Source organism: Chiloscyllium plagiosum, chromosome 11 (genome assembly GCF_004010195.1).
Source record: "Chiloscyllium plagiosum isolate BGI_BamShark_2017 chromosome 11, ASM401019v2, whole genome shotgun sequence".
NCBI classification, from domain to species: Eukaryota; Metazoa; Chordata; class Chondrichthyes; order Orectolobiformes; family Hemiscylliidae; genus Chiloscyllium; species Chiloscyllium plagiosum.
The window spans coordinates 22,354,399-22,382,015 of NC_057720.1; the positions used below are offsets into that span (position 1 = coordinate 22,354,399).

Sequence of the window (27,617 nt, forward strand, 5' to 3'; positions counted from 1 at the left end):
AAGGGCTTATGCCCGAAACGTTGATTCTCCTGTTCCTTGGATGCTGCCTGACTTGCTGCGCTTTTCCAGCAACACATTTTCAGCTCCTAAATTCACTACCCATGTTCTATTAGAGTCCCACGAATTTTATTCTCCCTCATAACCTCTACCTATTTTATTTCTATACCCAACTGTTTTTCACAGGTGATTTTGGGTGTTGTCTTCTATTTTGATCGCACTCGCCCTACTGCTCCATGATCACTTCAGTACATCTAATAACAACAATGTTGTTGTTTTTGTTCCTCTTCATTCATTATTCTCTCAAGTTGCAATATCAGCATCCCCAATTCCACTTTGTTATTTTCCTTTCTGCAGCAGGTTCTCTTCTTCTACCTCTCCAAATTAAAATTCTTCTACCTGTCCAAATAAAACTTTGAACTCTGATTTTTCTCATTCCCAGGTTACTGCTAGAAAACCCCTCCTTGTTCTGCAAACACACACAAGAGTTATTCCTACTTCCTCCACCTGCCCATTCCCCACTGGTTTTGTTCGAATATAGGTGCTGTACCTTGAATCAATTCTCCAAATCAACCCACATGAGCCACAGCTCTCTGTTTTCTTCAACTGTGTGGCAGTTCATTGGCTCATGTCACATCCCTGAGGATAGCATCCCTGCCTCTGAGCCTGAGGCTCTGGGTTCCATCCCTACACAAAGTCAGGATGACCAAGGAAGGTGCATTCATAATGTGGCCAAACAGTTCAAGTAGCAACCTGTAAATCCTTCCAATATATGTCAATAGCAATTGGTCGGAGTGAGAGAGAGATTCCTGGTCAGACGTGTGATGGAGAGAAAATTGGTACTTGTACCATCACTATTATAGTCCTTGAATGAAAAATGCATGTTAAAGTGCACACAGCGTTAACATTTCAAGTCCAGTGACTCTCCTTCAAGATGGTCTTCAGGTCAATTCTGAAGAAGGGCCCCTGCACTCAAAATGCTAACTCCGCTTTCCTGCCCCAGGTGCTGCCAGACTTGCTGAGTTTCTTTAGAAATTTCTGATTTTGTTTCAGATCTTCAGCAACCCCAGTTCTTTGCCTTTTCATGTAAAAGTGTTGTTTGTTGCCATGGTAACTCAGGCTCCCTCACTGAAATGTCATGACATTCAAGCCACTGGCCTAATGTTGGAAAGTGGGACTAGTGTAGATTTAGTGTAGCTTGGCAGTACAGATTTGTGGGGCCAAAGAGCCTGTTCTGTACTCTTTGATTCCACATATCTACGAAACATACCATAGATCACCAATGGTTAAAATACCACCAAAAAGCACACATTTCCTCCCATTCTCACAATCTCACATCCAAAGATGTCTAATCCATTAGGATTATATGCCACTCCATTCCCTGCCCAGCCAATTAATTTCCTCAGCTTTTCCTGTTAAACTTAATTTTGCATCTCCAGTTCACATCCTACTTCTCTCTTATGACTGCATCTTTCCCATAATCACTTGATCCAGGACTGCTCTCCCTTTCTGTAACAAAATAAAATGATGAAGCCAACTGACTGGCATAGGAATTGATGGATTTCATAAGAATTCTTTGGAGCAGCTAAGATGATTGTTTAGTAAGGTTGATTGTAAGCTTGGTCTATTGACAGAGCGTAGCTGCTAAACTAAAGTACATCAGAACCTATGGCTGTTATTGCAACTGCATGTAAAGGAAAACATTTGGACAGCAACATTCTGCATTTATGCATTTCAGTCAATATATCAAGATGGTGCATACACCCAAATTGTTTCCCCCACTAAAGATGAATTAGATATTGGCATGGCATAGAGGGAGCACTCAATTTGTGGCGATCAAGGTAAAGCCAGCATGGGATATGAAAAGACATTCTAAAGCTACAGGTAATATGAAATTAAGGAAGAGATTTTACAGTTGCCAACCTTTAATCGATAGTTACTTGACCAATTTCCAAAAAGGTGAGCATTGTTGACCTGGTGCTGAAACTACCTGATACTAGGTACAAGACCCAAATTGCAAGGGACAAAGATCTCTTCTTTTTCATATTTTCTGAATCACAATGTGTGATTACAGGAAAAGATGCCTGAGAAATAATACTGACATTCACATTTCCAAAGAAACAACAAACAGTAAGCAACAAATGGTATTGTCAACTCTTTCTCCAATGAATAAGAGAAAATGAGCCTTCTGATAACACCTGGAAAACTAAGGCATTCATTCAAACAGTTCAATACCATTCCCTATTGACTAGAATCAATGGGGAAATACAGGAAAATGTTGACAATATTTTGATAATCTTGGAACCTCTTTTCATTGAAGGCAGACATTATTGTCAGAATTCATAATTGCCTCCAATGTGCCAAATCAGCCTTTATCCAACTGAGGAAAGACAGTGTTTGAGGACCATGGTTTCAAACGCAAAGTTAGGATCTTGCTTTACTGGACAGCAGTAATCCCTGCACTCCTGTATGCTTTGGAGACTTGGGCAATCTACAATAGGTACTTCAAAGCAATGAAACGAATGACCAGCAATGTGCCTGAAGACCCTCCACAACCAACAGCTGGTTCAGGTAGTCCAATTGCTCTCCTAGCCGAGAAGAGATGCAGAAAGATGCTGGTCATTCAAAACCAGTAGAGCATGTAGTAGTGTGACTGAACCAAATTCTCAAAGAAATGGATCCACTTGGAACTCAGTCATGGGTTGAAGTCAAGTCATTCAAGACTCTCAGGCAGACTGAAGAAATGCTTTCGTAATATCCTTAAAGCTTCCTTGTAAAGGCCAAGTATTTCAACCAATGCCGTCTCGCCAGTAATTGATCAAAATGGAGTAGGTTCATTCAGCACTAAATACATTGAGCGACTTGGTCAGAAACTTGCAGAGATGAATTGGGCGAAACTGGGTCCTGCAGATGCTGGAGATTAGAGTCAAGATTAGAGTTGGAGCAGGAGCAAGTAGGGCAAATCAGGATGATGAAGGGCTTTTGCCTGAAACATCAATTTTCCTGCTCCTCAGATGCTGCCTGACTTGCTGTGCTTTTCCAGCACTACTCTAATCTTGACTTGGAGAGATGAAGTCAAGTCATTCTCAATATCATCATATAAATGATGCATCTACATTCAAACACAACCTGCTCCACTTCTAGCAGAGTCTGTAGATTGTGTACTGGTCTTTTCAGCCATCCCAGAATCTACTGGACCAGAGTGGAAACAAATAATTGTTGATTCCAAGGGACTGCCTAAGAAGACAAAAGTTTAAAAAAAGTATAAAGTAACAATTATCCACTTAGAAAGAAGATTGTAGCAAAGCTGGTAGAGTTCCCCAGGTTGAGGGTACATCATATTATGTCTGTATTCAAGGTGCCTAAATCCAAGTTCTTTCCAAGGACACAGAAACCACACCTGAACAACACTTCACACCTGCACAACACTTCACACCTCCATTTAGTGTACCTTTCACACTTTCTCATGAATACTTCACACATTTCACATCAGTAAAGAAATCGATATCTAAACAATACATCCGAACAATCACCTTGATTAAAATTAAACCAAGAATAAGATAAAATACAACAAAAATGACATCAAGCCATAGAATATGACTGGTCAAATATCAGTCTCACACCACACTATTACACAATTCAGTGGTTTCACTTGTCTCCTTTTCAATCAGCATATCTTCTAAATTCTTGCTGCAATAATATAGGATACCCACTGAATTTCACATTTTCAAATTACTTATACTGGGAATGTGGATGTACAGTTGCCACTGCATCATTAAAGCACAGAGGAGACTATTCAGACCAACTTGCTTGTACAGTCACTTTGAAAGGATTTATCTGAATCATCCTACTCCACTGTTCTTTCCCCAATAGACCAGCAAACCCTTCATTTTAATTGGTATATCCAATTCGTTCCTGAAGGATTCCATTATGTTTCTACCACCCTTCCAGAGAGTGCCTTATGTTTCGAAAGAGCACTTTAGAAGAATAGGGATTAGAAATAGATTTCAAAATTGCAGGAGTATTAAGCCATGTCATGTCCTCTGTTGATAATAAGGAGCAGCTCTGTTTCTTTAAACCAGAAATTCTAATGCTTCAAGTCATCACAGCTTGATATCACTCCAAATATTTTGCTCCACTCTGAGGAGCAGCTGCATTGCTTTGCTTTCTGCAGTGTTGGTGTCTCAGGAGCCCTACATCTCCGGTACCAAAAGATTTTATGGATTATTCCAGCATGGTTTGGTTAAAACACAATGCAGTTTGAACATGATCATTGAGGATTTGAGCTTAATTGTGTTTCTAAAGTTTGCATCCTCTTTGATCTGTTTACTTCTGTCACATATGGTAAGTCAACAGCTCTAAATCCTTTTTATTTTCTGCCTTGGAAAATTGCAAACTCATTCAAATGGCACCTAGAGTCATAGAGATTTACAGCATGGAAACAGACCCTTCGGTCCAACCCGTCCATGCCAACCAGATATCCCAACCCAATCTAGTCCCACCTGCCAGCACCCGGCCAATATCCCTCCAAACACTTCCTATTCATAGACCCATCCAAATGCCTCTTAAATGTTGCAATTATATCAGCCTCCACCACATCCTCTGGCAGCTCATTCCATACACGAACCACCTTCTGCGGGGAAAACAGTCCCAGCCTGTTCAGACTCTCCCTGTAGCTCAGATCCTCCAAGCCTGGCAACATCCTTGTAAATCTTTTCTGAACCCCTTCAAGTTTCACAACATCTTTCCGATAGGAAGGAGACCAGAATTGCATGCAATATTCCAACAGTGGCCTAACCAATGTCCTGTACAGCTGCAACATGACCTCCCAACTCCTGTACTCAATACTCTGACCAATAAAGGAAAGCATACCAAACGCCTTCTTCACTATTCTATCTACCAGCGACTCCACTTTCAAGGAGCTATGAACCTGCATTTAATACCATTAATTGTATTGCCTCCAATCCATTTGATGTGAACTGCATCATGCTACATTTATAAGGACTGGGCTGGCTGTTTCGGATTCGCAAGATTCTGTAGTTTGATATGCCCAATGAATTTCATCACTTTTTATTAAGCTATCATTCCAATCATGCATAATAGGAACTGGGGCATCCATTCAATACCTGCCCATCCTGAAAATATCCACATTATCAACCTTTAGGGGAAACATTTGGTTGTATCCAGATCAGCTAAGGTTGCCTGGCTCCACATTCTCTTCTTTTGGAGAATTTCAAAACATGGCCTTTCGTCCTGTGCATGTTTTCTGTTCCAATATGCACTATCTTACATTTATCCACCCTAATCCACACCTACTATTCTTTATTTTGTGTGCTTAATTGGACCAGATCCTTTCAAATGGTTGCAATTTCCATTATTTAATTGACTGAAAACGATAAGCGGACTTCCAGCTGGTAAGTTGCAGCAACACGTCTGCCCCAAATGAGGCGTAGGCAAATAGGGTGGGCTCTGTGCCAGAGCAATGATATGGGCGACTTTGACAAAATAGGACAGGAATACAGACAGTCAATGTGACAGACACAGGCGTGAGCATAGAGAAAGAGCATTCAACAACAGAACAATACTTGCCTTTATATAATGGTATTGACCGACGAAAACATCCGTATGCGCTTCACTGGAAAGGAACTGCTACCAAATAGGTATATCCATAGTGTTGTTAGAAAGGAAGTTCTGTGATCTGGTCTAAAGACACTGAAGGAACAGATATGCAGTTCCAAGTCGTGATGGTGTGAGGCAAGATGAGGAATTTTCTTGCAAAGTTGTTACTATGCATCTATTGCCCTTCTTCTAGGTGGTAGGGCTCATAGGTTTAGAAAGTGCTATCAAAGGAAGTTGCGCATTGTATCTTGCATTTATAATAAACTTTCTATTAACCAGCACCCATAGGACCAGGAGGGTACCAACTGGTCAAATATTCCATTTGATCAAGAGGTCCACATAGTGAATGTAAAAACACACACTAAGTAATAGAAATGTAATGCAGGGGGGATACACATCACTGTTATATGTTATTTACAGCACAAATCACTTAAATAAACTTGCCTTAAATAAAACTGACCGGCAGAAAGCCTTCTCACTTGCACCCTCAATTGTCTATTCGGGCATCATGGAGATTGTGTTAATACAATAAACTCCCAGTTTTTCAGGTATATACTTTTTGCCAGTTCATCGAGAATACTAGTTCATAAGGGGCCTATTAAAACAAAGTGTGCTGTAGTACATACTGCTGCTGCTCTACATCAGTGGTGAAGGGAATAAATGTTGATGGGATGCCAGTCAAGTGGACTGCTTTGGTTGGATGGTGTTGAGCTTCTAGGGTATCGATTGAGTTGTGGTCACCTGGGCAAGTTGGGAATATTCCATCACTTTCCTGATTTGTGCCATGTAGATGATTGCTAGGCTTTAGGGAGTCAAGAGGTGAGATTTTCTCCAAAGAAATCCTCGCCTTTGACCTGATGTTGTACATCAGTATTTATGTGGTTGGCCCAGTTCAGTTCTTGGTCAATGTTAAGTCACACGATACTAGGATTCAGAGATGGTAGTGCCATTCAATATCAAGGGCAGATGGTTAGATTCTGCCTTGTTGGAGAAGGTCACTTCTTGGCACTTGTCTGGTGCAACTGTTACTTACTACTTAGCCAAAGCCTGAATGCTGTCTGGCTCTTGCTGCATATGGACGCAGACTGATTTAGTACTTGAGGAGTGATAAATGGTGCTGACCATTGCGCAATCTTTAGTGAATACCCTCACTTCTGATCTTATGATGGAGGAAAGGTCATCCAACCAGCTGACAATAGCTGGACACTAGACAACAAAAAACAAAAGAAATGTGGATGCTGGAAACCAGAAACTGCTAGGAACTCTCAGCCAGTCGTGCAGCATCTATGGAGCAATAGCAGAGTTAACTCTTCGGCTCCAGTGACCCTTTTTTAGAATGTTCTCCCTTTGTGTTAAGCATGATGAATCAACAGAGAGTTTTCTTCCTGGTTTCCACTGACTACTGTTTTAAAAGAAATACCTTCATGTTACACTTAGTCAAATCGTTTCTTGGTTTCAAGTACAATCATACTGACTCATATCTCGAGTCCAGCTCCTGTTTGAACCAAGATAGTAATCAAACCGGGCCCTGAATGACCCTGCTGGAGTCCAAACTGAACATCAATGGAGCAGGTTATTGTTGAGTAAGTGCTGCATGATAGAACCATCAATGGCCCTTCTGTCACTTTAGTGATGATTGAATAGATCTATAATTGACAAGGTTGCCTCTGACCTTTTTGTGAACAGGGCATATCTGTGCATGTTCAGAGTGTAACATATCTAGACTAAAGATCCAGAAAATCTTAAAGGAGGCAAAGAGATTCAGATGCAGATAGCTTGAGGGAGGAATTACATAGTTTATGATCCAGGCAGAATGAGGATCACTGGACTTGAAATGTAAAGTCTGCTTCCATTCCGCAGATGCTGCTCAACCTGTATTATTTGTTTTTGTCTGTTTCAGATTTTCAGCATCTCCAGTTCTTCGTTTCATTTTAGTTTTTACAATTTGCGCCTTATGTTTTAGATCAGACATAGGAGCTCTCTCAGCATTAGCCGATAATAGAAGGGTTCTTCAAAATTGAGTTTGTATCTTAATGTTGGCTCCAAAATATTTTGATTAGATTGGTGCTGGAAAAGCACAGCAGGTCAGGCAGCATCTGAGGAGTAGGAAAATCGATGTTTCGGGCAAAAGCCCTTCATCAGGAATGAGGCTGGGAGCCTAGGGGGTGGAAAGATAACCCCTGAGGCTCCCAGCCTGACCAGCTGTGCTTTCCCAGTATCACTCTAATCTTGACTCTAATCTCCAGTATCTGCAGTTCTCACTGTTGCCTAGTCCAAAATGTTTTGGTACAGTGATCTTTACATTTTTTTTCAGCTACATATGTAGCTAGCCAAAAGCCAAATTTTCCTACCTATGTGTAGCACTTTACTGAAGTAAATTCCATCCACTCTTGTTATGTTAATTTTGATGTTTTGTCCAAAGTTTCTATCCTACTGTTGTTAGAATACTGAATGGACTCACAAACACTTAACTGGGGCCCTGACAGATATCTTTGTGGCATCCTTAAATACAGGCGAGGTGCCGGAGGACTGGAGGGTTGCTCATGTTGTCCCCCTGTACAAGAATGGTAGTAGGGATATTCTGGGTAACTACAGACCAGTGAGTCTGACGTCGGCGGTGGGAAAGTTGCTGGAGACGGTATTAAGGGATAGGATCTATTTATAGTTAGAAAAGAATGGGCTTATCAGTGATAGGCAATATGGTTTTGTGTGGGGGAGATCGTGCCTTACCAACTTAATAGAGTTCTTCGAGGAAGTGACCAAGTTGATAGATGAAGGAAGGTCTGTTTGATGTCATATACATGGACTTTAGTAAGGCGTTTGATCAGGTTCCCCATGGTAAACTAATGGAAAAAGTGAAGTCACATGGTGTGCAGGGTGTTCTAGAAAGGTGGATAAAGAACTGGTTGAGCAACAGGAGACAGAGTGTATTAGTTGAAGGGAGTTTCTTGAAATGGAGAAAGGTGACCAGTGGTGTTCCACAAGGGTCAGTGTTGGGGCCACTGTTGTTTGTAATATACATAAATGATCTGGATGTTGGTATTGTTGGTATGATCAGCAAGTTTGCAGATGACACAAAGATTGGTGGAGTAGCAGAAAGCATAAGGGACTGTCAGGAGGATAGAGATAGACTGGAGAGTTGGGTGGAAAAGTGGCAGATGGTTTTCAATCCAGAAAAATGTGAGGTGATGCATTTAGGCAAGACTATTTCTAAAGCGGATTATACAATGAACGGAAGAGCCTTGGGAAAAGTTGATGAGCAGAGAGATCTGGGAGCGCAGGTCCATTGTACCCTGAAGGTTGCTGCACAGGTGGATAGAGTGGTCAAGAAGGCATATAGTATGCTTCCTGAAGAAGGGCCTGTGCCCGAAATGTCGAATCTCCTGTTCCCTGGATGCTGCCTGACCTGCTGGCTGTTTCCAGCAATAAAGTTTCAACTTTGATCTCCAGCATCTGCAGACCTCACTTTCTCCTCCATATAGTATGCTTGCCTTTATTGGACGGGGTATTGAGTATAAGAGCTGGCAAGTCATGTTAACATTGTACAAGACATTGGTTTGGCTGCATTTAGAATACTGAGTTAAAAATCACACAACACCAGGTTATAGTCCAACAGGTTTAATTCAAAGCACACTAGCTTTCGGAGCGACGCTCCTTCAGTTCTGATCGCCACATTACCAAAAGGATGTGGACACTTTGGAGAGGGTGCAGAGAAGGTTTACGAGGATGTTGCCTGGTATGGAAGGTGCTAGCTATGAAGAGAGGTTGAGGAGGTGAGGTTTATTTTCATTAGGAAAAAGATTGAGGGGGGACCTGATTGAGGTTTACATAATCATGAAGGGTATAGACAGGGTTGATAGAGTCAAGCTTTTTCCCAGGATGAAGGATTCAATAACAAGAGGTCATACTTTCAAGGTGAGAGGTGGAAAGTTTAAGGGGGGATACACGCTGCAAGTACTTCACACAGAGGGTGATGGGCGTTTGGAACGAGTTGCCAGCAGAGGTGGTAGAGACAGGCACGGTAGATTCATTTAAGATACGCCTAGACAGATGGATGAGTAGGTGGGGAGCAGAGGGATACAGATGTTTAGGAATTGGCCAACAGGTTTAGACAGTACATTTGGATTGACTCAGGCTTGGCCAAAGGGCCTGTTCCTGGGCTGTAAATTTTCTTTGTTCTTTCTTTGTTATTCGTCTGTACCTGTGTTTTTGTTTTTGCCACTGTTTATCTATTATTTACTTATCTATGCTACTTAACTCTGTGATCTGCCTGTATTGCTCACAAGACAAAGCTTTTCACTGTGCCTCTGTACAAATGACAATAAATTGGGATCAAGATTTCCAGATTTCTACTACCGTCCAGAAACTTTCCTTCCTAAATGGTCTAAAGTAAACTTTAAAATTATGTTTTTCTTTTCTTATTCTTTCATCAAAAGAAAGTTTCTCTGCATCTGCCCCGTTAATCCTTCTCAAAAATGTTAATACTTCAGTAAAGTTCTGCTGGAGCACAATCTGAAAAAAACCATATGTTAGACACTTGATCAGTTTTGCCAAAGTGAATTTACACTGACGTAAAAGCAAAATACTGCAGATGCTGCAGATTTGAAATGAAAACAGAAAATGCTGCAGAAACTCAGCAGGTCTCAGGCACCATATGTGGAGAAGAGAGAGAGAGACAAATTCAAAGTTTGTGCGAAGATTTATAGCTCGGGTGCTCGTTGTTGTGGTTCTGTTCGCCGAGCTGGAAGTTTTTGCTGCAAACGTTTCGTCCCCTGGCTAGGCGACATCATCAGTGCTTGGGAGCCTCCTGCGAAGCGCTTCTTTGATGTTTCCTCCGGTGTTTATAGTGGCCTGTCCCTGCCGCTTCCGGTTGTCAGTTTCAGCTGTCCGCTGTAGTGGTTGGTATATTGGGTCCAGGTCGATGTGTTTATTGATGGAGTTTGTGGATGAATTCTGGATTGTCTGGGCAAACTCATTAACATAAGACTGCGCATAGAATCACCCATGAATTAGTGAGAAGCTGGATTCTCAGGAATTATTCAACTTTTAAAATTATTTTTCAATTAACTTGCTCAGACATAGAGTCATAGAGATGTACAGCATGGAAACAGACTCTTCGGTCCAACCTGCCCATGCCGACCAGATATCCCAACCCAATCTAGTCCCATCTGCCAGCACCCGGCCCATATCCCTCCAAACCCTTCCTATTCATATACCCATCCAAATGCCTCTTAAATGTTGCAATTGTACCAGCCTCCACCACTTCCTCTGGCAGCTCATTCCATACACGTACTACCCTCTGTGTGAAAAAGTTGCCCCTTAGGTCTCTTTTATATCTTTCCCCTCTCACCCTAAACCAATGCCCTCTAGTTTTGGACTCCCCAACCCCAGGGAAAAGACTTTGTCTATTTACCCTATCCATGCCCATCATAATTTTGTAAACCTCAGCCTCTGACGTTCCAGGGAAAACAGCCCCAGCCTGTTCAACCTCTCCCTTTGGTTAAATCCTCCAACCCTGGCAACATCCTTGTAAATCTTTTCTGAACCTTTTCAAGTTTCACAACATCTTTCCGATAGGAAGGAGACCAGAATTGCACGCAATATTCCAACAGTGGCCTAACCAATGTCCTGTACAGCCGCAACATGACCTCCCAACTCCTGTACTCAATACTCTGACCAAGAAAGGAAAGCATACAAAATGCCTTCTTCACTATCCTATCTACCTGCGACTCCACTTTCAAGGAGCTATGAACCTGCACTCCAAGGTATCTTTGTTCAGCAACACTCCCTAGGACCTTACTATTAAGTGTATAAGTCCTGCTAAGATTTGCTTTCCCAAAATGCAGCATCTCGCATTTATCTGACTTAAACTCCATCTGCCACTTCTCAGCTCATTGGCCCATCTGGTCAAGATCCTGTTGTAATCTGAGGTAACCCTCTTCGCTGTCCACTACACCTCCAATTTTGATGTCATCTGCAAACTTACTAACTATACCTCTTGTTCTCGCATCCAAATCATTTATGTAAATGACAACATCTGTGGGGCACATGTGACTTGAACCTGGACCATTCAACTGAATTGCCACAAGACTTTCAGTTCACCTTTCTAATCTGATTATCTGGATATTTTCTAATTAACCTGCTCAGAGGTGACATTAGATATCTTTGAAGCAGATGGGATGTGAACCCATACCTCCTGCTCCAGAGGTAGGTACACTACCAGTATATCAAGAGAGCCCTCAAACTGATTGATCTACAGAGTAGTATGGGCATATCAATGTCCTGACTTAATGCTCCTAGTGTTATTTTTTTCAGCTGAACGGTCATTGCATCTATCAAGGGCAGATCAACTGACTGAATTTAAACTGTACTTCAAGCAATTGTGGCAACAGCAGGAGAAACAAACTCAGACCAAACTTCAAAGACAGCTTCACAGAAATTGATTTGAGTTTCCTAATATTTTCAGCATTTTCTATTTTTATTTCAAGCTTCAATCAATTGCTTGTGACTACAAGTCAGGCCATTCATGCTGGATTCATTTGACCACAGGTTCTGTGTGCACAAGATTCTTAGCGCAATTTGTTGAACATCCAAGAACTGATACAACTGATGGACTAAGCAACAGTGAAGGAAAAAATTCTTGAACTCCCCCCCAGTCAGAATTGTGGATCTATCTACAGCATACGGATTGCAGCTGTTCAAGTAGGCAACTCACTACCACCTTCTCAAGGCAACTAAGGATGGACAATAAATATTAACCTAGCCACTGACAACCCTGCCTCTTAAGTGAATATAAAACACAGCCAACCAAGAGGGTTTGTTTAGCAATCTGCAAGTTATACAAACTAAACATTTTTCAGAGGTAGCTGTGCTTTCCCTTTACTCTTCTCTACTCCTTTCTCAGGAAAGAAACTATGTTTACTTCTGATCTCAGTTATGTCTCCTCTGAACTGCCCCAAAACACTCAATCTTTGGAGTTTCAAAGCTGAAATCAATCCTTAATTATACTGAACCAAAAACGAAATAATGGTTCTCAATGCTTACCCCACCTGTCACAAATCACCACCAAGCTGTATTGCACCAGCATTCTAGGGGTCCCTGCTCTTATACATACTGAATTAGGTTACTGTTCCAGATGGACTATCTGACCTAGTGCTGCGGATAAAGGTGAATTTCCAAATTACATTTGAGAAGATGTAATCTCAAAGGTTATTAGAGCCATAGAGTCATATAGCATGGAAACAGACCCTTCGGTCTAACCAGCAATGTAGACCATAATCCCAAACTAAAATAGTCCCACTTGCCTGCACTTGGTCCATATCCCTCCATATCCTTTCTCATTCACATCCTTATCTAAATGCCTTTTAAACGTCGGAACTGTACTTGCATCCAACGCTTCCTCTGAATGTTCATTCCACACGTAAATCATTTGCTGTGTAAAGAAATTGCCCCTCGTGTCCTTTCGAATTCTTTTTCTTCAAACATATGCTCTCTAGTCTTGAAATGCCCCACCACAGGGAAAAGATACCTGCCATTCCTTTATCTATGCCCCTCATGATGTTACAAATCTCTATAAGGTCACCCCTCAATCTCCTGAACTCTGGGTGCTGGCAGGTGGGACGAGATTGGGTTGGGATATCTGGTTGGCATGGACCAAAGGGTCTGTTTCCATGCTGTACATCTCTATGACTCTAAGTCCCAGCCTATCCACCTTCTCCCTATAACTCAAATGTTCCATTCCCAGAAACATTCTGGCAAATCTTTTTTGAACCACCTCCAGCCAATAATATCCTTCCTATAACAACAAGACCAGAACTGGACACAGTATTCCAGAGGAGACCTCACCAAATTGTTGTACAACATGTCACCCCAACTCCTATACTCAAAGGTCTGAGCAATTCTGGGAAATAAAAGTTCATGGTGTACTGGGTAATGTTTTGGCATGGCCAGAAGATTTGGCTAGCTAACAGAAAATAGAAAGTAAGCATAATGTTTTAGGTTGGAAGAGGTAATAAGCAATATGCCACTGAGCACTGAGCCCTCAACTTACACAATCTGTATAAATGACATGGACGAAGGGTTTGTATGTTTGTAGGTATGTTTGCTAATTTTGCTGATGACACCAAAGTAGGTAGCAAAATAAGTTGTAAAAATGACGTAAGGAGGTTACAAGCAAATATAAATAGGTTTGGCAAAATCATACTGTCATGGAATCATACAGCACAGAAACATGCCCTTCGGTCCAACTTGTCCACGCTGACCATATTTCCCAAACTTAACCATTCCCATTTGCCTGCATTTGGTCTCTATCGCTCTAAACCTTTCCTATTCATGTATCTGTCCAAATATCTTTTAAATGTTGTAATTGTACTAATTCCTTTGGCAGCTCGTTCCATACACGCACCACCCTTTGTGTGGAAATGTTGCCCCTCAGGTTCCTTTTTATCCCTTTTCCCTCATACTTTAAACCTATGGCCTTTGGTTTTGAAATCTCCCATCCTTGGAAAAACACCTTGGCAATTCACCTTGCCTATGCCCCTCATAATTTACTAAACCAGTAAAGGTCACCCTCAACCTCCTATGTTGCAGTGAAAAAAGTCCCATCCTAACCTCTCCTTATAACTCAAACCATCCAGTCCCGGTAATATTCCTGTATATTTTTTCTGCATCCTTTCAAGTTTTACAATATCCCTCCTTTGTCTGGCAAATGGAGTGTAATGTGGGAAACTGTGGATTTTCCCATTTTGTCAGGAAGAATGCGAAAGAAACATATATCTAAATAGTGACTGATTACAGAGCTCCAGGATGCAGATGGATGTGGGTGGCCGAGAGCATTAATTTCAATGTTAGTAGAGTTACAACAAGATATTAGGAAAACTAATGAAATGTTATTGTTTGTAACAAATTGAATTGGGGAATTGAATGCAGAAGTAGGTAGATAATGCTTCAGTTATATAAGGCATTGACGATACCACATCTGGAGTACCGTGTATATGATTGGTCTCCTTGATTAAGGAAATGTCTGCAAAGTAGTTCAAAGGGTTTCTCAGCTAATGCATATAATGGGCTGGTTATCTATTGATGAAAGGTTGGCCAGGCTGAGTTTGTACTCCTGCATTTAGTAGAATGAGGTGACTTGATTAAAACATACAAGATCCTGAGGGATTGCAGTAGGAAGGAGATCCCCTGTTGTGGAGAACCTAAACACAATGTAAAAATTGAAAGAACTGTGCATGCTGTAAATCAGAGACAAGAATAGAAATTGTTGGAAAAGCTCAGCAGGTCTGGCAGCATCTGTGGAGAGAATCAGAGTTAACACTTCAGGTCGAGCGAATCTTCCTCAGAACTGGATCAAACTCAAGATATCACACAGGATGCATTGTATCTCAATATTAGTGGGGTGAGGAGCAGGTGGGTTCTTTGTTGCAGTCGGAGGGGTGGGGTACAAGGGCGGAGGTGGGGGAATTGAGGAGATGTGTTGGAGGGCCTTATTGATCACGTGGGAGGGGAAATTGTAGTCCTTGAAATAGGAGGCCATCTGAGAAGTCCTGGAGTGGAATTGCTCCTCCGAGGAGCTGAATTGACAGAGGCGGAGGAATTACGAGTAAGAGATTGTATTTTTACAGGAGGGCTGTGGAAGGAGGTGTAGTCCAGGTAGCTGTGGGAGTTGGTGGGTTTGAAGTAGATGTCCGTTTGAGTTAGTCACTGGAGATGGAGTGGGAGAGATCCAGGAAGGGGAGGGAGGTGTCTGAGATGGTCCAGGTGAACATAAAGTCAGGGTGGAAGGTTTTAGTTAAGTTGATGAATTATTCAACCTCCTCCACCCTTGAGCCCCACCCCTCCAAAAAAACCAAGGATAGACCCGCCCAGTCCTCATCTTCCAACCCACTACTCTCCAGATATAGTGCATCATCCTCTGTCACGTCTGCCATGTACAATCAGACCCCACCACCAGAGATATAATTCCCTCCCCACTCTCTCTGTGTTTTGCAGAGACCATTACCTCCGTGACTCCATTGTTAGACATTGTCCCCCACCAACACACCCTCCACACCTGGCACCTTCCCTTACCCCTGCAAGAGGTGTAAAACCTGCACCCACACCTCCCCCCTCATCTCCATCCAAGGACCCAAAGGATCTTTTCACATCCAGCAGAGATTTTCCTGCACATCCCAATACATTATCTACTGTGTCCATTGCTCTCAATTTGGTCTTCTCTACATTGGGAAGGCAGGCTGCCAACTTGCAGAATGTTTCAGGGAATATCTTCGGGACACATCCATCAAACAACCCCACCGCCCTGTGGCAGACCACTTCAACTCCCTTCCCACTCTGCCAAGGACATGTAAGTCCTGGACCTCCTCCACCATGAAATCCAAGCCAGCCGACGTCTGGAAGAAGAACGCCTCATCTTCCACCTTAGGGCCCTTCAACCGCACGGCATCAACATTGAATTCACTAGTTTTCTTATCTCCCCTCCCCCCACCTCTTCCCAGATCCAACATTCCAACTCAGCAACGCACTCTTGAACCGTCCTACCTGTCCATCTTCCTTCCCACTTCTCCGTTTCACCTCCCCTCTGACATTTCACTATCACTCCCAATTGCATCTACCTATCGCCTTCCCAGCTACCTTACACCCACCCCCACCATCCTATCTATCTCTCAGTCCCCTTCCATGCAACCCCCAGATTCCTGATGAAAGGGTTATGCCTGAAACATCGACTCCCCTGCTCCTCGGATGCTGCCTGACCTGCTGTGCTTTTTCAGTGCCACATTTTTCCACTCTGATCTCCAGTATCTGCAGTCTTCACTTTCTCCTGGAGCACAATGATGCAGAGGTAATGCTGCAGTTACACAAAACTCTGGTTAGACCCCAATGGGAGAACAGTGAGTGGATCTGGGAAGGATATATTGAACTTGGAGGGAGTACAATGTAAGTTTACAAGAATGATACCTTGACTTCAGGGATTACGTTACAAGGAGAGATTATGTGATTTAGACTGGTTTTCTCTAGAATATAGAAATTTTAGGAGCGATCTGAATGAAGTGTCTCACTAACTTGATTGAGTATTTTGAAGAAATGATGAAGAGGGGTGATGAAGGAAGAGTGGTGGATGTTGTCTATTTGGACTTCAGGAAAGTTTTTTGACAAGGTTCCACACGGCAGACTGGTTAACATGGTTTGATCACATGGAACACTGAGAGAACTAGCCATTTGGATACAAAATTGGCTCGAAAGTAGGAGATAGAGAGTGGTGGTGGAGAGTTGCTTTTCAGTTGGCAGACCATGACCAGCAGTGTGCTGCAAGTATTGGTGCTGGATCCACTGCTTTATACAGTTAAAGGTAAGCCTGTGGGGACTGTTGCCAAACAGAAAGACCTTGTGGTGCAGGTTCATAGTTTCTGGTAAGGGGGTTGCAGGTAGGCAAGAGGCATTTGGTACGCTTCCTTTTATGGTCAGTGAATTGAGTTTAGGTGTTAGGAGGTCATGTTGCAGCTGTACAGGACATTGGTCAGGCCACTTTTGGAATACAGTATTCAATTTTGGTCTCTCTGCTACAGGTAGGATGCTGTAAAATTTGAAAGAGTTCACAAAAGACTTACAAGGATGTTGCTAGGGTTGGAGGATTTGAGCTATAAGGAGAGGTCGAATAGGCTAGGGCTGTTTTCCCTGAAGCACCAGAGGCTGAGAGGTGACCTTATAGAAGTTTATAAAATCATGAGGAGCATGGATAGGGTGAATATACAAGGTCTTTTTCCCAGGGTAGGGGATGCCAAAACCAGTGGGCATAAGTTTAAGGTGAGAGGAGAAAGATCTGAAGGGATGTAAGGGGCAACTTTTTCACACAGAGGCCAGTGCATGTATGGAATGAACTGCCAGGGAAAGTAGTGGAAGCAGGTATAATTAGAACATTTAAAAGGCATCTGGATGGGTATATAAACAGGAAGGGTTTAGAGAGATGTGGCCAAATGCTGGCAAATGGGACGAGATTAATTTAGAAAATCTGGTCAGCATGGATGAGTTGGACTGAATGATCTGTTTCTATGCTGTACATCTCTATGACTCAATGACTGCGAGATATTAACAGAAAAAAAGTAGGACAGGAAAAGATAAATAATTGGTTGGGGATTCTAAAACTAGGGTGCATAGTCTGAAAATTAGACCATTCGGGAGAGATGTTAGGAAGGACAAAGGATGGTGGATGTTTGGAACTCTGTTCCTCAAATGGCAGTGGATGCGGAATCAGTTGTTACTTTTGAATCTGAGTTAGATTTTTTTTTCTTAAGCAACAGTATAAAGGGATACAGCCAAAGGCAGGAATATGGATTTAGGCTCCCAATCAGCTATGATCTCATCGAATAGTGGAACAGACTTGAGGGGCTGAATGGCCTATTCCTATGCTCCTAAGTAGCCTACTTCTGTTCTTAATTTACGTTAACCTAACTAAAACATTCGTTTGACCCCAGCCAGGGTAGTGCACTCAATCTAGGCATTGTACTTCAGGGAGGACATGTGGACTTTATTTAGGATACAGAAAGGATTTCAACTGGGATTGTTTCAAGAATCAGGAATTGCAGTTACACACAAATACTGGAGAAGATGGCATTTTTCTGTTTGAAGCAAATATAGCTAAGAAGAGACTTGATGGAGATGCTTCAAGTCATGCATAATTTAGATAGGGTAAATAAAGAAATACTGTGTTGAATAGCTGGAGGAGTGATAACCAGGAGGCAGAGAGTTGGTGTGAATGACATTTTGAAAAAGCAGAAGTGACTTGAGGATTTTTTTTAGCACAATGAGAAGTTAGGATCTGGAATGTACTGCCTAAGAGGTGGTTGGGTCCAGATTTAACAGCAAATTTGGATAAAACAGAAAAAGAAAACTGTTGGAAGAAGAGAACAGAAGGGTAGAATCAACTGGACTTCTCTTCAATAGAGAGATTGCAATGCAGTGGGCCAAACAGCTTCCTTCTGCACTTTATTATTCTATGCTGCATGTGACAGCATTTGTCTTAGGCTACACATTTGGACAACAAAAGTTTTTTATCAGTCTGCTCCTGCTGTGCGACTCTGTCACCTAACTATCAAGATGCACGGTGAGCAATGTAAATCAATTCTCAGACCTTGGGAGTCTTGTCTCAGTAAGAACAGACATTGACTGCGAGACTCAACATCATCTTCACTGTGCCAGCCCAACCTTCTGCCATCTGAGGGACAGACTTTTTGATTACAAAGGCCTCAAACCCAGCACTGTACTCCTGGAATGAAAGGCAGTAGTGTCACGAGTCCTCTTGTCTGTATCAGAGGCACAGACAATGTACAACCGACACTTCAAATCAGCTAATCTATCACCTCTGTGAAATCCCACAGAGCCACTGGCAGGAATGAGTACTCCAATATCAGTGTACTGTCTCAGGCCAACCTTCCCAATATCCAGCCACTAGTTATGACCAACCAGCTGCGTTGGGTGGTTCACAGCATGCAATTACCGACACAAATCTCAGAAAGCAAGCCCACTACTCTGAGCTTCATGACAGCAAGTAACTCTCAGGAGGACAAAGGAAACATCTCTCAAGGACTCCCTGAAAATAAGTGAAGGATCCCCACCAACTGATGGAAATTTCTTGCCCAGGACCATCCAAAATGAAGAAGAAGCATCCACGAGGGTGCCAACCATTTTCAACATTTTTGAAAGCTTTGGGTACAGGCCACGAGCAAATGGATGAAGTATGAGAAAACGCGAGTCTCCCACGCACCCACTCTCTTCATCAAATAGCACCTAGCCGCTTATGGTAGAGTGTGCTGATGCAACATTGGACTATTTCGTCACCTCACGACACCAAAGCAAATTGTTTATTATCCCAAGTTACTGCCTAAGTTCTATTGGGCCCAGTGATACTCATGAGTCATTAAGGTCCCTTGGTTCTTGTTTGATTGAACAGGCATTCCACAGTTTCTCCCAAATTAACCTAAGCCTTTATTCCCCAGGTTTTTGCTCCTTACCAAGCAATTGTATGACTGAAGTTTGGATGAACGAGAGACAGGAACTTCACTTTATTAAGATAGGGTGGACCTGAAAGACCACATTGTCCTCCTTTATCTATTTTTTATATTTTCTAAGCTTCATTGCAGCACCTTGACTTGTACATTTTTGCTTCACCTGATGAAGGAGCAGCGCCCTGAAAACTTGCGATTTTAAACAAACCCAGTGTGGTGTGTCTTCTGACTTTGTTCACAACAGCCCAGCACCAGCATCTCCACATCATATATTTTCACTGATTACAGAAAAAAATGCTCTCTAGGGGTGGCATGGTGGCTCAGTGGTTAGCACTGCTGCCTCACAGCGCCAGGGACCTGGGTTCAATTTCAGCCTCAGGCGATTGTGTAGGTGTTTGCACATTTTCCCCGTGTCTGCGTGGGTTTCCTCTGGGTGCTCCAGGTTCTTCCCACCGTCCAAAGATGTCCAGGTTAGGTGAATTGGCCATGCTAAATTGCCCATAGTGTTAGGTGCATTAGTCAGAGGGAAATGGGTCTGGGTGGGTACCCTTTAGGGGGTTAGTGTGGATTTGTTGGGCTGTAGGGCTTGTTTCCATGCTGTAGGGAATCTAATCACTGCTAGATAGCCTTACATAAAAAAGAACAGAAAATATCAAACAAAGGTAAGATATTTAACCTATGCAATTAATCTAGTCATTCTTCTTAATATTTATACTCTGATTGATTTTTCACAAATCGCTTCAGCTGACAGACATTTTTAACTTTTCTTTCTCCTTAACCTGAATTATTTAAAACTTTTAAGGCTCAACTTCTGCTGCTAATGCTATCATAATTCTACCCATGCTACATCAACAATGTTCTCAAAGTGTTTAAAATAAACAGATCAATGACTCCATTTGTGTAAAATTAGTAATTTAACTATATTACACAACTGGCTGGTGCTTTATCCGATATTCATCACAAAATGCTCACTGCTCCTTGATTGATTTTTTTAGTTCACAAATCACTCCTGTAAAATTATCCCTTTAAGGTATATTTACCTGAGAGAAATACAGTCAGATTCGATTTTAAATTGCAGAAATAAGCATTTAAAAAAATTTCAGCCACAATGTTAATCGCTGGATTGGTAATCATGAGGTCCAGGTTAATTTTCTGGGTTTATTCAATTTGAATAGCTGAGATGATGGGAATTTGAACACATAAATTCTTTCTTAAATGAATAGGAAGGGTTTGGAGGGATACAGGCCAGGTGCTGGAAAGTGGGACTAGATTGGGTTGGGATATCTGGTCGGCATGGATGAGTTGGACTGAAGGGTCTGTTTCTGTGCTGTACATCTCTATGATTCTAAATGCAGGAATCGAAAGCTGGTCTCAGGAATGGTTACCACAAAACTATTATTGATTGTCATGAAAACCCGTCTGATTTACAAATGCCCTTTGGGGGGAGGCAATATGCAGGTTGGCCCACATGTGACACCAGATCCAGAAGAAGATGGATGACTCTTTGCTTCCCTCTAAAATGGATGAGCAAGCCATCCCATTCAAAGATGCTTCGGGACAGGTGACAAAGGGTGGCCTTGTCTGTGAAGATCAGGTCCCATAACAAAACGAAAAAAAAAGTCTCACTATGTTTCCATTGGAAACAAGGCCAGGTTTGTAGAACAAGTTTTCCGTTCTGATAGGCAGTGTGACTCACAGGCTGTCTGGCTATCTGGTGAGATGGCAGATGGATGTAACATAGAACCGGGCAGGGGAAGGGTGTCCAAAAAATTTGGGCAGACATTTTGGGCTGAAAGAGGTGGTTGTTACTGGAGCAAGATAGTGGCCCAGGGGTGTGAAATAGTGGTTAGAGGAATGAAATGAAATAATGGGTTTGGGGTAGTGAAATGATGGTCTACTGGATTTCTTTGGTTGTCAGGGAAGAGAGATCCTGGAGGATTTAACTGTAGCTTGTTGGGCATTCCATCTGGCCTAGATGCATTATTGTAATTTAAGACTGAATCTTGCGTTTTTTTGTTTTGCGCTTTTTTTGGCTAAGTGAGAGTTGCATTGAGGCTCCTGGATGGATTCCTAATGTAAAACCTAGGGAGAGTTCTCACAGTAACTCACTAAATATGCATCATTACACACTGCCCCCATGGCATCCACCCCACCTGATGTTATCCCCAGCTTATTATGTGCCATTCCCAGAAGAACTCAGCACTCAGTGGATATCTGCCCAAAATGAGACAGCCCTCGAACCCATGTCATTTTTAAAAGGCTGTTGTCTACCCAAACAAACATTGGCATTCTTAAATTGTCCTGCTCAGTCTAGAGCATTTTCTGCCGATGTCAGAGAGGGGAAGGAATTGCATTATGATTGTCTGATAATGACTTGGAGGTCCTGAATCGGAAACGAGAAGAGTACTCCTTCTGGAGTGTCAGCAGAGGAGGCTGCAACATTAGACCCTGGCAGCACGATCCAAGGGCACCACTGGTTCAATGCTATCTTGATGGTTCCTGAGGAATACCAGGCAGTGCTGTAACAAGATCAAACAGCTTTCACACTCCACCTGGGTGAGTAATGCAAACATCTCTCTCTGTCAACTTGCTGCACCCTTCCCCGCCCCAAGTGTGATGATCTACAACTCCCACTGTTGTCTGCAACACCTGCCCTCGATCACTCTTATCCACCCTATCTTCCCACACCACTGACCCTGCACAGTCTCTGCGCTGCCTCCTCACTCATCTGGGGCACCTCACCACATTTCAGTTACCTGCATCAGCATCACCAACTCACTCAATTCCTCCCTTTTTCTCATTGCAGACAAAAACAGCCCATAAGCGGGCAGAAGAGTCCAGCCGGGTGAAGGGGCTGCTGCATTTGGTGCTGTCACATGGTGCATTTGTGAAAATGATGTAGCACACTGTGTACAACAAGATGCCCACCCTCTGGACTGTGGACTGTTGACCAGTGAGATGTCTAGATGTGTGACTGTGCCAAATGTTATGGCAAGGCTTGGCATGGATGATGTGATCATGCAAGTAGGTGCTCAATGACCAAACACTAAGAAAGCAAGCAAACATCCCTGACAGGTGTGTGTGGGTGTATGCATACATGTGTGTGTATGCGTGTGCGCATGTGTCTACATGCGTGTGTGCATATGTGTATGAGCGTGTGCACACGTGTGTGCGCATGTGCACCAGAGAAGCCACTCATTGAGACAGTGCATTATCAATATCAGTTACAAGCATTTGCTGTAAAAAAGGTTTTGGCATGTTGCCTCTGCTTTTTTTGTCAATCTGTTCAAATCAGTGTCCTCTGGTTCTGAAATTATGAATTAGGCTCAGTTGGGTCCCTGGAGCCTACCCTGCCACTCAATAAGATCATGTGCTAATTTATTTGTGACCTCAACTCCACTTTTCTGCCTAAACCCAATACCTGTTCACGGTCCTATTAGATAGGATTCTATCCAAGCTCCAATCTACTCAAGATTGCCTTCTAAATCACATGCTGCAGCTGCCTACCAATTTTTTTATGATTCACATATGAGGATACCTTCTGCAATCTCTCTCCACTTAAATAATATGCTGTTTATCAATTCTTCAAAGTGGACAGATTAAAATTTTAACATATTACATCCCATCTACCACATCTTTATTTACTCACTTATCCTAACTATATCCTTTTGCAGATTTCTTTTGTCCTCTTCACAATTTTTCATACATAACTTTGCATAATCAGTAAAGTTAACAACTGTACATTCAGTCCCTTCTTTCAAGTTATTGTGGTAGGTTGTAAAAAGTTGAGGTCAAAGATCTTGTGCACTTCACACGTTATATCTTGTCAATCCAAAGATGACCCACTGCCTAGTCTCTGTTTCCTTTAGCTAACCAATGCTTTATTAGCACTAATGTGCTATCCCCTACATCATAAGCCCTTATTTTCTGTAGTGTGCCTTTTGGAAATCCACGTACGCATTATCTACAGGATCCTTTACTCCAGTTTGCTTGCTACTTCTTGAAAGACCTTGAATGAATTAGTCAAACATGATGCTCTTTACAAAAAAACTATGTTGACCCTTCTTAATTGCATTGAGCATCTCCAAGCATCTTCCTTTCCTAATGCCAGATGTTAGATTATCTGGTCTCCCTCCTTTTTTTAAAGAGAGGAGTTACATTCCCTACACTACAAACTGATGTGATGCTTTTCAGAATCTAAAGAATTTTAGAAAATTTAAGCTTATGTATTTATTTCTTAGCAGCCACCTCCTTGAAAGTCCTTGAACTAAATCTTTCAGGGCCTGGTAGCTTTTAGTGCTAATAATTTTGTCTTTGAGCTTTCCCTGGCAGTTCGGTTTCTTTTATGTTGCTCCCTTCCTTTAACCTCTTGATTTATAATTATTTCTGGTGTGTTATTTGTGTCCTCCTCAGTGAAGATCATAAGGCCTTAAGAAATAAAAACAAAAGTAAGCCGTTTGGCCCCTTGACCCTATTCTGCTATTCAATAGGATCAAGGCTGAAAGTGGGTATGAGCATCTGAAGTGCTCATACCCACTTTCCTGCATTTTCCTTGTAATCCTTGATTCCTCTATCTGTCTCAGCTTTAAATATGCACAAGGACTCTGCTCCTTCAGCTCTCTGTGGCAAGAAGCTCCAAACACCCTCAACCCCCCTGAGAGAAGATGTGCCTCTTTATCCTAGCTTTAAATTGGTGTCACTTAATTCTGAGACTATGCCTCTAGTCTCAGACTCTCCCATGAGGGGAAACATTCTCTCAGCATTTACCCAGTCAAATCCTTAAGAATGCAATATGTTTAAATGAGATTATCTTCCATCCTTCTCAACTCCAGTGAGTAGAGTCCTAACCTATTTAGTCTTTTGCTTGTATGACAATCCCTCCACACTGGGGATCATTCTTATGAATGAAATAATATATTTTCTTAAATAAGGGGAAAGATGCAAAATATGTGTTCAATCCATTCATTTAATTTTCCATTATGATTACTGACTGGTTTGGACTAGAATTAACTTTTCCATATGTACCCTATCACAAGTTGTGACTTTGAAAGTTTCCATCGCATCTCCTCTCACAACCTCTGCTCTGAGGTGAATATCTTCACATAACTCAGTCCGTATTCCTCATCATCATTATACACTTCTGCACCCTCTTTATTTTGGCAGCCCTCCTGAAGTGTGGCTCCCAGAACTGAACATAATACTCCACTCAAGGCTAACTAGCGTTAATGTTGATTCATTTTATAAACTACAAGCTTTGTAAATTTCTAGATAACGGGCAGCACAGTGTCTCAGTTGACGATAATGCTCTTACTGACCTAAGCAGAATATAAAGAATAAAATGCATTTATCATGACCAAATTTAATATAAACAATGATGATTGTTTGACACCTTTTCGTGTTCTCAACTTTTAGAATAACTATAAACATCATGATGGCTGCACAGGCAAATTGCAGGTTGACTAATTACTCTGATGTTACCTTACCTTATCAAGAGAGAATGTTTTTGTTAAGGCAAACGCCCAACCTGCATCAAACGCTCGTCGAATCATTGCTGTGTTGGTCGCTGGAGGTGCACTGGCCAAGCCAAATGGATTCAGAAATTTCAACCCAGCTACTTCCACGCTGATATCCACAAGATCGATAGGTGTGTAAAAAAGGGGGAGCTCAGGTTTCTCAGATATATGACAACCATATAAAAACTGTAAATTGAAAAAAAAAGCAAAAAATCAGAGTTAAAAAGAGCAGTTTTTTAAGAGTTAACAAATTATGAATTTGAAGTAATATTAAATTTATTAACAGCTTTTGTGTACTCTATTTCAAAATTTGATTTGATTTATTAGTGTCACATGTATCTAGGTACAGTGAAAAGTTTTGTTTTACATGCAGTACAGGCAGATCATACCATACAAAGGGCATTAGGGTAATAGAACAGAGTGAGGAATACAACGTTATGGCTGCAGAGAAGGTGCACAGAGAGCAAGATCAACATTAAAGTTTAAATTTGAGAGTTCCATTCAGAAGTCTAATAATGGTGGGAAAAAAGCTGTTTTTGGAACTAATCATATGAGTATTCAAAATTTAATTGCTTCTGCCTAACAGAAGATGGGGAAGAGAGTATAACCAAGATGGGGAGGGGTCTTTGATTATGTTGGTTGCTTCCCCGAGGCAGTGGGAAGTATAGGCGGAGTCAATGGATGGTTTGCGTGATGGACAGGGCTATGTTCACTTCTCTCTGTAGTTTCTTGGAGTCTTGGGACTAGCAGTTGCCATACCACACCATGATGCATCCGGATTGGATGCTTTCTATGATACATCTATAAAAATTGGTAAGAGCCCTTGTGGACTTGCTCAAATTAAATGGATCACAATGAATGGGACTAAAATTTAAATGGGACTTTACTTTAGAAAAAGAACTGACATGGATGAATACAAATAATTAAGATCTTTTTCAATCTACCACAAAGATAAATTACAGTACACCATCACAGGTACAATGTTCGATGTCCGTTTCACAATTTTCAATTCAACATCTAACTGAATTGGGCTATATTGTGTCAACGTTTAAACATTCATTAATCCACTATCTTATGCCCAGACCTAAGTAATTCCAGCATTTGGAACTTCTAATCTCCGTAAATAATTAAATAATCTCAGCATTATGTAATTGTTACAATGCTCTTAGTGCCTGGTAATTATTTAAAATTGTGTGATTTAACATTCCTGTACTTTCATTATAAATACCTAAAATTAAAATAAGCATACATATTGAAATGCAAGGAGAACCTCAATGATAGTGGCTTTCAAAATAATTAGACAATTATCTGAAGAGAAAATATCTACAGGACTTCAGGGGTAAGGTAGGGGAATGGGAATGGGTGAACTGATCTCGCAGAACATCACCGCATACACTATAGGCCCCATGCTGACTTCTGTGCTCTCCAATACAGCTGGAATTAAGGGCAGAAGTGTATCAGATGTTAAATTTTTTAAGACATCTGCAGAGCTATGACAGAGGAAAGAAATGTCAACCATTGCCACCAGTGATAAATATTAAAGAGTGCTCACACTACTGCCAACCCCTAACTAAAGCCCCCTTCTCCAGAACCCAACTCACAATTTCAGCAATTACATGGATGAATATTTCACATTTTAATTTTCATATCTATATAATAGTTTAAAAAAACATAACTTCCATTTTAATATAATCTTGCACAAATGTGGCTTCTACTATTCCAGTAGAAAATAGTTTATTTTTAGTGTTAAAGATTTTACATGGCTTGACCCATTTAGTCTGCTTATTTTTTTTAAAAAAGATGTTTTTTAATTAAGATTATAAAATTTGGCTACTAACATCTAGTAAATCACTGAAAATGTTTTCTTAAGGACCATTCTTATTCCTGCTTTACAAACTGAAATTTCTAGATTCCAAAATGAATAATTAAACAAAGTAACCATTCAGCAACAGCAGATTGCAGGAAAGCATTATTTCTTTCACTATATTATTTTATATCTTTTAATACTTTCGTGTCAGTTTTTGCTTTGAGGAACACAGACCTTACCAACAGGCTGGAATTATAATATGTATATTTTGGCAGGATGAGCCGAACCTTGTTTACGCAGTCTAAAGATGTTCTCCTAATTTAATAGGACGTATTACAAACTCAAAAGTGTAATGCGATAACTTCTCATTACTGCTCCTCTTATTTGTTTTCAACCATTTCAGAAACAGTATTTTAAGCCTTTTGCATGTTGTTACTGTAAAGAATTAACACTAACAGGTTTTCTGTTGAGTTTAAATCAAGGAAAACAACAAACTTTTGTTTACATAGTACCCAAAATGAGAAAGCAAGTAACACTCACTTCCTCAAACACACATTCTAGAATTTTGCCAATAGCTTGCCATTCTTGTCTTTGCAACCAGTACAGTATGCCACTTCCAATTTGTGCCTTTTACATTTACCCGTACAATTATAACTAAAATTCTAAGTGCCAGCAGAGTGT

General features: G+C 41.4%; 1 protein-coding gene and 1 long non-coding RNA gene across 6 annotated transcripts in view; one reads left to right on the plus strand and one right to left on the minus strand.

The window, feature by feature from the left end:
• The window catches only part of LOC122554210 (dihydropyrimidine dehydrogenase [NADP(+)]-like), a 735,384-nt gene that overhangs the window by 275,963 nt on the left and 431,804 nt on the right, over nt 1–27,617 (minus strand). For both annotated transcript variants that reach the window (XM_043698867.1, XM_043698868.1), the window contains exon 13: nt 25,100–25,315. In XM_043698867.1, the coding sequence (XP_043554802.1) occupies nt 25,100–25,315 (216 nt within the window). The remainder of the gene's footprint in view (nt 1–25,099; nt 25,316–27,617) is intronic.
• The window catches only part of LOC122554211, a 301,535-nt gene that overhangs the window by 112,984 nt on the left and 160,934 nt on the right, over nt 1–27,617 (plus strand). The window lies entirely within an intron of this gene.